Raw genomic sequence first — 11,472 nt, 5'->3', positions numbered from 1 at the left:
AATTTAATTGAAGTACTCAAAGAACACCAAGCTGAAATTTAAAACTACAAATGAGGAAAATCGACGTATCCCACCTCAAAGCCATCTCCGACGTTAAAGCTCCATGCTATTCATATTGGATTCACAGAAAAAAAGTTCAGATTGAACTACCTACTTTAAAACCACGGCCTTCAAAATTAAAGTTTAATTTTAAAGTAAACTCATTATAATAATACTGTAAAAAATGAATTATTTATAATTATGATTTTAATAAAATAAATTTAATTTAGTAAAATTCATTTGCGCTTTTGGCCCAAAAGTTTTGGGTCTTATTTAGCGCTTAATATGGACTACAACTGACTTACAACCGTACCATCTAATCACATGTCATATTTAATTCACCCGAAAAGTAAAAACAGTTAAGATATTATACTAGCAAGCGCGGGCAAGTGAATAATAGTTTTTAATTGATTTAAGTTAAGGTGATAGAAAACATTTAAAAAAGTTAAGGTTGTAGTTAACCTATTTTTTTTAAAACCCAGTTAAGTTTAAAGTTATATGGAAAATCACAATGAACTTATAAACTTAAATTAAGTTGTTTTTTTGTATATAGAAATCTCCAGTATCTAATATGGTTTGAAATAATAAAAAGTAAACGTTTATGCAATATATAAATCATAAATAATAATTGTTACGTATTTATTATTTAATTATTAATTATAAATTAACGTAGCATGAATTTCATTAACAATAATGAGTTATTTATTAAGTTTATATTAATTAAATTTAAAACAGTTAAGTTAAACAATTAAGATTAACTTAACTTTAACTTTTTAACTCGTTGATGTCCAGGCATGGATACTCCGATATTAGTATTGGAACGCAGTAGTTTTCAAACGCATTGGAATCATAGGGTATAAATACAATCGATATTATAATATTTTCCAATTTTATTATTATAATAATATTGTATGAATGCTTATAATATCAATTAACAGGATTCAAGGTAAATAAAATTATTTCAATACGCACCATATGTGAACAACTTCACATGATCAAAAATAAATTGCCAACACATATTAAAAACACGAATCCATTTACTCAACCTAATATTTTTAATTATTATTTATCGTCAAGATTGGTCAAAATAAAATAATATAATGTTGCTGTCAAGTTTGACGAAACTAAATACCCGAGATCAATGTTTAATGTTATTAGTTTTAGCACGTTCAGCTGATATTATATAGGTTAGGCTCGTCCTACAAGGGAATCGTAAATAATAATACAGTGTTTACATTTACACAATTTTCATGTTAGTTCACACGGATCTGAAACTCATTGGACGTGCCCCTTTGATTCATGTCGAAATGCGTATTTAGGTGAATCACCAACACTATATCTATTGCATCACGTTCACCGCAAAATTTATTGAGATTACAATAACAAGTGAATTTTTTTGTTTTTTTTTTTCTAGTTAAGGATCTAATAATAATATTGGGCACTGTAATTCAGGATTTATTCGTTTACATGTAGCTTTCATTTCACTCAACTGATTCTTGAATATTTCATTGACAATAGAATCATAGGTAGGTATGTCTAACAAAAATGTATTTTTATTAGTTGAAAGTTGTAATCGACGATCGGATGATTGTCAGACGTCAATCACGTATTCGCTTATAGTCTACAGTCTTATAATATTGTTGTTGGATTAACAGTATAAAATAATAATTAATTTAATATTTTCTAATACATTAAGTAATTATTAAGTAGATACCTAATTGAATTTATTATACCTACTTAGCCGGTAGTACCCATTGTAAAATCTTATTTTTTCAAATTATTATTGAACGGATAGCCTAGTGAGCGGTGGCACATACCACAAAATCATAAATTGTTTTTTTTTTTTTTTTTTTTTTTTTTTGGTTTATATAGTCAATAATCAGGTAAGTATAATTATAATACTCTTAATTACATTTTTTTGATTTTTTGGATATGAGTATAGCTTAAAAAAAAAATGCTACGTACCTACCTATTTAAATTAAAATGTATTATAACGAACATTTTAGGTTTCACGAATGCGTGGATATCATAATACGTTTGTAAGTTAAAATCGTCGAATTTAAAATAATAAGTTAAGAATGATTTAGTTAACATATTAAATCGCACTGTATTATTACATTACTACATTAGAAGTATAAATTAAATTAAAAATGTTCATATCTAGCATGTTGAGAACAATTCAATTCGCATAAAAATAATTGGTTAACATTAAAAATGGCCTATATTACAAATATGATTATATTATATTGTTTATATATATAATATAATAGTCACCTATTACTATATAATATTTTTTTTTACATGTTAAAAATAAATTTACAACAATATTGTCAATAACAACATTGTGTTACCTACAATAAATTTTCATCATATTTTATATTATTTTCATCCCATCGGCACGAAAATCCAATAGATGATCAACTCCCATAAGCTACACGATTTTACGAACAATTAAAATATAATCCTATAACAAATCACACATTTTTATAATATTGCGTTAATAATATTAATTTAATGTGCAACAATAATATTTTCTTTGTTACTGAAGCTCTGTAAAATGCAATAAAACCTTAAGGCTTAGGCATAGGCAACAAATATTATAATAATACAGTTATATTGCATAAAATAAAATATTAGGAGTAAAATGTATTAAATTTGTGAATCACTAACATTGCAGTTGTATAATATTGATTAAGGCCCCTGCAATTTTCATCAAGGTACCTTAAGTGGCTGACAAGAATTATTAACGTATTACTAGTGGTTTGATTTAAAAATATGTAAAGAATTTTGATTTGGTAATGAAGCTTACTATGCATATTATTATATTCAATATATTTAATAGTTTTTGATATAAAAATTGATTAAATTTTAAATGTTTACAACCGCTAAATATTTGATAAAATTGAAAAAGTGCTCCAACCACTGCAAAGTAATTTTGTTTATGCATTCAAAATGTTTATACATTTTTTTTTTAATTCAACCTTTGGAAGAATTTAAATTATTGCGTTCCATAATGTGTATGATCTGGGTAATTGGTTATACACACATTAATGATGATTTACTACACACACGGACACATAGACACAGACACACACACACACACACACACACACACACGCGCGCACACAGACACAGACACAGACACACACAGACACACACAAAGACGAAATAATTGCCTACACACAACTCCTGAAAAAACACAGGTGGGCGCATTATGTAATATTGGATTGGCATGCAACTTTGATACAATGTTTTCATATTATTTAGGTAGGTACTAAAAATGATTCAGTGGCATAATTACAAGGAGGTACAAGGGTACATGGCCCTCATATTTTTTTGGAGGGGCAAAAGTATAATTTCGCCCACCCATATATATCAATATTTTTATTGATGAACTTTTATGTAGGTACTTAACATCATTTATTAATATGGTTACCAGCTATAATACAACCTACTATAATTAAAATTTGTTACTAAACCATAAAATTAGTCTTAAGACAAAAAATCGGGTATGAAGAGAAAAAAAATATTAAATATATTATATTATCAATTTTAAACTGTTGGGGCGAGGGGGATAGTTTTTTGATGTTGGTTAATTAATTATTTTTTCTTCTAGTTATTTAGCGAGTTCCGCCACTGCTGTGGATTATGAATATATTACCTAATACCTATTATATATTTATATGTTTAAAATGTGGATATAATTGCATAGATAAATTAATAATATGTTGCTATATTTAATATATTAAATTATTAATTAATTACACTAATGTTTACTAAATAACCCACTCCACCGCATCATTAATATAACAATAGTACTTAATCATTGATTAATTATGAATAAATGACATGTTTCTATAATACTGAACGTATCCTAAAAAACGTGAACATTCTATGTAGTTTTAATTTGATATGTTTATTAAATAGATGCCTATTTAGTATTTAGATAAGACATAAGTACATAAAAATAGTTTGTAATGTACCTATGGAGCAAGTAAAAGTGATAAAAATTTCACTCTTCGAGTGTGCTAAATTTTCAGTTTCTATAAACTTATCTACAAAGCAATCAACTATAATTCCAAATAAAAGAATTTGGAAACCTATATAATATTAGGTTTGAATCTATATATTATTAAATACTTATACGATAAGTGATTACTTAAATTAACAATCGTAACTATGTAAAGTAACTACGAACAATAATGAATGAATAAATATCTTAATATCAACAATCTTAACTATATACTGGTAAGTGGTAACTGAGGGATGGACACAACGGAGATATAAAGTGTTCTAAAAATATGTATAGAAATTTAAAAGCTAACAAATAACTACTGTTACATTCATGCGTTTTCTATCTATATGATGAATAATGAATGACGCGCGGGTTTTTTAAAAAAAATTTTATTAGTTAGCCTACTTTTCAAGAAAGATTTTTATGTAAATGCCTAGTTTAGTCAACTTGTAGTTGAATCTTTGTATTGTTCCATTACAATAAATTATAACATATAGGTAAGTTATATATAAATATGCGGTGGTTTAACTTAATATAATATTACATAATAAGAAGAAGACCGTAATAGTTTTGAATATATAATATATAATTTATTAATATTAAGTAACAGTAATGATTTGGTATTTTATAAGACTACAAGGAACAGGTGAAATAAATTCATAGGTCTGGTGTGTTTTTCTACTGAAAATTGTTGTAAAATAAAATACAATTTAATGGTGGACACAGGCCACCTAATGAACACATCGTTGAGATTAGAAGCACCCACCTGTTTTGATTAGGCCTCTTAGTCATAGTTTTATTAGAGTAGTACAATCGAGTCGTCCATTGAAAATTGTATACAATTATTTATGATTTTCATGATAAATATTATAAAAAAAATAAATTTTATACACTACAATATTCGACAATTTGACATAAATATATAAAATAAAATTACAAGTCAATAATACTCATAAATACTATAATAATTGTAAAATTGGATTGAACACTTTACTTTTATAAAATCATTTACAAACTATTTATTTGTTTAACCTTTTTCTACGACAATATATAACTATATTATCTATCACAAATTAACCGTCGAACAATGCGTATTCTTTTTGTATGTAGGTCTTCTATCTCTCGGTCGAATAGTCACAGGATAACCATTAGCACTTCTCATTAATAAATCTAGCTTTAATTTAATATCACTTAATTTTACGTTTGTGTGTACGCTGTAGTTTCGCAAAAACGTAGATACAAGAACTTTCATTGACAACATGGCATATTTGGACCCTATCATTTAAACAATTTAATTACATGTATATTAGATACTGGAATTATATACTGGGTGATCCATTTAACGTAAGACACTTATTGTTTCAAAAACTATTAACGATTTTGAAGTAATTTTTTAGCATAATTTTAAGTCGTTAAAACAACATTTTTTTTTTTAAGAAATATTATTTTTTAATTTTTTTACGCTTTTTAGTGACAACGTGCAATTTTAAATCCTTATACTAAAGCAAAATATTTGTTTGGAGTACTTTTATGTAAACACATCAAATTATGGATGAGTACCTACCTAGTTTAATAGTTATAATTATTTAAAATTATGATGAGTGGTGTACTCAGTGGTACAGAGTTACCCCTCAAAATGTCAGCCCACTACTCAGCTTGTCTAAAATTTAAATACATCTTATAACTTACAAAAGTTATTAGTTTTACTGTCCAAAAAATGATTTTGATGCATCGAAATACTCCAAATAATATCCTGCTTATGACAATGAAATTAAAAATTATGTTATCATTTAAAAAAAAGTGAAACACTTAAAAAATATTTTGATAAAAATGCTAAAAAAATTTAATAGAAATATTTTAAAAAAAACTATATTTAAAGTTTTTAACGTTTAATGGATAACCCCGTATTATGTTTTCTCGTTATAGTTAAGTTATAATTATAATTAATAATAAGTTGCATTACCTATGCAACCCCTTGGACCACCACTGAAAGCTATAAAACTAAATTTATGGCGTTTAGAAACATTTTCAGCGTCGAAGTTATCCGGGTTGAACGACCATGGATTTGGATACAACTCAGGAATATGGTGCGTACATATTGGAGATATAATACATGTTGTTCCTTTTGGCAGTGTATGATCACCGGAAACTGAATTCAAAATTATTACAAAATATAATTTATTTGTATGTTTTAATATTTACTTACAAATTTTTACATCGTCTTGGAGTTGTCTGAGTAACAACGGTCCTATAGGGTATAATCGAAGAGTTTCCCGCAAACATTGTTCGAGGTAAACTAGTTTGGTAGTGTCTTCAATAGTAATTGTTTGGTCACCATCACCTAATACTTCATAAATCTCATCGTACACCTTGTCCTAAAATATTAAAGAGTAAAAATGAGTAGGTACATTAGTGTATTCTTAACTTGGGTACAATCAAGTCATACACAAATTCGGCATAACACGTTTGGGCACATTATTAACAATTTATTTAAAAATTTTAAACACGTTTGAGCGATAAGCAATAACAGTTTAAAAATAAACAGCATTGTAAGATAAATAATGATAAAATAAAGAAAATAAATCTGCTGAAGAAAAATTCGACAGTGTTTGAAAACGCTAGGCAAATTATCAAATTGAAAAAAAAAATACATTGAATTATATCAAAAAAATAAAAGGACAACGTTTTGCGGCAACAAAATATAAATTAACCATATAAAAGTAACTTGAAAACATCATATTATATTCTATAATCTCAACTCATAAGTATACAATTAATAATAGTAGACGTACCATACTAAAAAGTATATAAATAAAAGTACGAACATATTATATTTGTTGGAATACTATTCAGTCAGGTTCGTGGCGTCTTTTGGTTGACGCTATAATAGGCTCTGAATTATATTATGCTCCCGAATGTGCTAAAATGAAGGGAAATTTACGCCCTAAAGCAGAGGTTCCCAAACTTTTTATTGTACGACCCATTTTGAGAATTTTTTAAAATTTGGCGACCCACAATACTTTTCAATAGGTATAACTATTAATCTGTTTGATACGGTGCTGTAAACTCGTAATCGTCAATCTTGCAGATAACGATTAACGAAAAACTGAATTTGAACTTTGAACATCAACGAAAAATATGTATTATTTCAAACTATGACGCGACCCACCAAAAATATAATCGCGACCCACTTTTGGGTCACGACCCACAGTTTGGGATCCTCTGCCCTAAAGTGTTGTGTTTCGGGTAAATAGACCTTAACCTCGGTTCAAATTAAACATATTATATTTCTCGCACAAGTTTCATTCCTGATACAATAAATTACACATTGTTAATATTCCCTGATGACCCAACCGAAAAATATCATATTATCAATCACCACTTTTTAACAGAATCTCTAGTAAATAATAAATCATGCTGTGTCGATATTTTTACATTATGGCTCTTACTTGAATTTCCGGATGGATAGCCAATAGTAATAGGCAAAAGCAGAGTGTAATAGCACTGGTTTCACTACCCTGTAATTAATTTGTTGAAATTACTTAAAAATTGTTGGCTATCTCTACTGTTTTTAATTGTACTTACACCAATCATCATAGTCACGACTTCGTCTCTAAGTTCTTCGTCGGAAAAGTTGGCCCCAGCTTCATTCAGATCCAATAACGTGTCCAAAAACACTTTTAAACGTTTCTCTAAAATATAACAAGAATAAACAATAAAAATACTCATAATATTACAATATAATATTTTATCGTAGTTCCAAATCACTCACTGTCGTCATCGTTGACATCTATGGTGTTCGATTTATTATCAATTTTCCTTTGTGCATATGTTTCTTTCATTTCCTTGATCACCTAAAATCGTAAAAATAAAATTACTAAAGACTATAAATATTAAACACGGGCGATTGTAAGCTATCCCGAGGGTTCGTTTATACAATATAATTAAATCATTACATTTTAATGTTTAAAATCATGCATTTTTAAAATGTAAAACACATATTTAGAACTTGATTTTAAAAAAAAATCAATTATTTCAATCATTTTCATAATCGAAATATTAATAATGTAAATCAACTTCAAAAATTTACATTTTAATTTGATTTTTATGTTTATATAAAAGAAGACTTAGTGTTCATTTTTTTTTTTGTCTGTATGCATAGTTTATAATTGTTTGTGACTTAATTTTAAAACAACTCGGTGGAGTAAACATAATGTTACCCCGGGAGAGTTTACCATAGAACCGGTACGGTTAACCACAGTGTGCATATCGTTTAATTAATTATCTAAATTAAATTACCTGATTTGGAAGTTTGTGCAACGTCTTATAGACGTTGTGTAGTCCCGTAAGTTTTCCGTAAATTGAAAATATAATATCAGGATGCAACCATGGTTTGTAAATTCTCATAGAATCTAATTCCGATGCTCTAAAAAAAAAAACCTCATTTTATGAATATCTTCTTTGTATTTTATATATGCATAATAATTGTATTACTTTGTTAATGCTTCAGCAAATTCAGACTCATTATTTAATTGAGTGTCAAGATTGTAGCCCATTGCGGTTTCTATAATAAATGTAATGTTATAAGTAAGTATGGTACATAAATATTATGTTAACACCTATATAGATAACAATATATTATGTTAAATGTTGAAATACTTACGACAAATTATATCAAGAGTAGTATCCGCAATATAGTCCCAAAGATCAAATGGTTGTGTTTTACCTAATTCCTTCTTTAGATTCCTTGTGAGAATTCGGTTTTTCTCATTAAAAACAGGAAAAAACTGATCAAGAAGATTGGCGTTAAACACTGGAGTAATGAGACGACGATGTCTTCGCCATTTATGAACTAAAAATATTTTTAAAATTGTAATCTATCTATATGTATATAAGAATCTAATTTTATTTTGGAGATGAAGGTAACCGGTTATCATGTTTATTTATTATTATTATTATTAATTATTTATTTATTTGTTTGCATTTGCATTTTTCCATTTGAAATATATATTATTAATTGAACAAATAATTTATTGTTACATTTTTTCTACCTTATCTCTATTCTATAATAAAAAGAATAAAATTTACCACTCCAGTGGTTGAACTCAAAATCTAGGATAGTATATAATTTTCAGAAATTAGCAATAACAATAACTACAATAATATGTAATATTATATTATTTGTATAGCCAAAAAATAGTCATATGACATTTAAATTAAATTATAAAAAAATAATTTCTTCCGAAGGAAGATCGGACAGCTAGTATTGAATAAGATGCAATGTTATAATTGGTAATGATTTATAGATCTATATATATAAGAATCTAACTTGATTTTGGAGACGAAGGAAACCGGTTAGCATATTTATTTATTATTTTTATTATTATTATTATTACTTTTATTATTATTATTATTATTATTAATTATTTGTTTATTTATTTGTTTGCACTTGTATTTTTCCATTTGTAATATATATTATTCATTGAACAAATAATTTATTATTACATTTTTTTCTACCTTATTTCTATTCTATAATAAAAACAATAAAATTTACCACTCCAATAACCACTGGATTAAAAATGTAGGATACATAATTTTCAGAAATTAGCAATAACAATAACTAGAATATATTGTAATTATATTATATTATTTTTATATCCAAAAAATAGTCATATGTTTTTTAATTAAATTATAAAAAAATAATTTCTTCCGGAGGAAGGTCGGGCAGCTAGTGGTAAATAATTCGGTACTTATCTATTAGAATATTTTATCAAACATAAATGTGGTTTTAATCGAAAGTAAAATGATGCATTATTAATTACCAACTTAATGTTCTGGTGTATATATAGAATTATAATAGATAGACTTGTATTAAAATAAAATAATTTTCGTACAATTTATAATAAATTAAAGACCAATTATTATAAAAAATATTTTTTTGCATTATTATTGGCTTTCGTTTGAATTAACTTTTTTTTATCAACGTAAATATTAATATAGAAAATTTTGAGTTTTCAACTAATCAAATGATTGACATCTCTTTTACATAATATTATATAGCCATATAAGATATAAGCACGATGGCAATCAAATTAACTCATTAATTAAAGTTAACGTTAATAAATGTTCAACTCATTAACAATTCTATAATAATTAGGTCTGGGCAATTAAAAGATTTATAAATTGAGAAATAAATAATTAATTAGAGTAATCAAAATACATTAATGATCTCACAATACAAAAATAAGAAGCATTATATTATTTACCAAATTAAAAAATATCTACACTACGTGTCTAATTCTATTCATATACCATGGACATTATTTTCACCGTCGTAGGTCAACGACCAGAAAATATTATGCATATTAATTGGTTACAATATGTTACGATAAAATTATTTCCTAAATATTTTAGCACTTTTTCGTATTAATACAACGTTATTCGTTAAATAATAGTAAATATACTATAATTTAATGATAATGTATGCACACTTATGCAACTTATTAACTGTATTTTTTATTGATGATATAATAATTTTAATTTCACACTTATTTAAAATTCGCAATAGCAAGTTTATTTAATTATAACTTATTTTTCAAGATCAATTTATTAATAAAATATCATAAAACAAACATGCAAACATGCAAATTATCAAGGATTACTTTTATTCACACTGACCTGGGGCTGAAAACAAGCCTTCGCCTACGGTATTCTTGAAAAATTTGTAAAACTGGTCTTTCTCCAGGGCCTTGGAACTGTTTAATACTATCTGAAACAAACGAGTTTTAAATACCATAGCTGTTTGATTTCCGTCAAGTTCTATGACACATTTATGGAAATATTGTTTATCAAGTCACTTGTAGAATAAATAGCACATACGTTTTTCATTTCCTGACTCCCACACCCTCAATTCATTTACATTTTCTTCAAAACAGTTTGTCTCTTTAATCCGTCTCAATATAAAACATAAGTAGTAGGTAATTTTATACTCTTAAAATAATTACTTGTACGTCTTCTGGTTTGCTAATGGTTACGCCCAGAGATGTACCCATCCACACTTTGAACGGTTCGGAGCCATAGATGTCGAACAGTTTGATTATTCTCTCTATGACCTCTAAAAAAAAAAAAAATCCAAAATGAGTCATTTTTCGTGCTGGAATTGTTATCGTTTGACTTACGTTGGGGTGTACCAACAAACTCGAGCCCTGCGCCAATGATCGGGTATGCCGGTGGTCCCGTCATTTTGGATGCCAATCTTTCGAAGTGTCTGCGGTTCCATTTGTAGTGACACCATAGCACCACAATAAAAGAAATTACTCCGTAAGCAGTCAACTCAGTACTGGTCATTCGGGGCCCACCTGCTGAATGTTTAAGAGAAGACACGGGGAAATCTTGAGACACCTCCATCCTATAAAAAC

At 27.1% G+C, this 11,472-nt stretch overlaps 1 protein-coding gene across 1 annotated transcript; it reads right to left on the bottom strand.

Moving 5' to 3' along the window:
- Window positions 1-4,619: 4,619 nt before the first annotated feature.
- On the bottom strand, window positions 4,620-11,466 carry LOC100167889 (cytochrome P450 4C1). Its single transcript, XM_001950999.5, has 12 exons — window positions 11,233-11,466; window positions 11,059-11,168; window positions 10,733-10,823; window positions 8,718-8,906; window positions 8,549-8,618; window positions 8,354-8,480; window positions 7,827-7,908; window positions 7,640-7,746; window positions 7,504-7,572; window positions 6,261-6,429; window positions 6,018-6,203; window positions 4,620-5,329 (listed from the first exon to the last, which is right to left on the bottom strand). Exons 1-12 carry the CDS (start codon window positions 11,459-11,461, stop codon window positions 5,121-5,123), a joined length of 1,638 nt encoding a protein of 545 aa, XP_001951034.3. The 5' UTR covers window positions 11,462-11,466; the 3' UTR covers window positions 4,620-5,120.
- Between the last annotated feature and the right edge of the window lie 6 nt (window positions 11,467-11,472).

This window comes from Acyrthosiphon pisum, chromosome A1 (assembly GCF_005508785.2).
Source record: "Acyrthosiphon pisum isolate AL4f chromosome A1, pea_aphid_22Mar2018_4r6ur, whole genome shotgun sequence".
In the NCBI taxonomy this organism is placed as follows: Eukaryota; Metazoa; Arthropoda; class Insecta; order Hemiptera; family Aphididae; genus Acyrthosiphon; species Acyrthosiphon pisum.
The sequence above is the reverse complement of the archived record's forward strand: the minus strand, read 5'-3'. Positions and strand labels throughout refer to the sequence as shown.

Bases quoted from the DNA above. Each gene is read 5' to 3' on its own strand.
- LOC100167889 (XM_001950999.5), bottom strand. From the start codon at position 11,461: ATGGAGGTGTCTCAAGATTTCCCCGTGTCTTCTCTTAAACATTCAGCA. The intron at 10,824-11,058 runs GTAATTATTTTA...CGTTTGTTTCAG, and splicing joins GCAAACCAGAAGACGTACAA to ATAGTATTAAACAGTTCCAA. The intron at 5,330-6,017 runs GTAATGCAACTT...TTTAAATGATAG, and splicing joins TGGTCCAAGGGGTTGCATAG to GGTCCAAATATGCCATGTTG.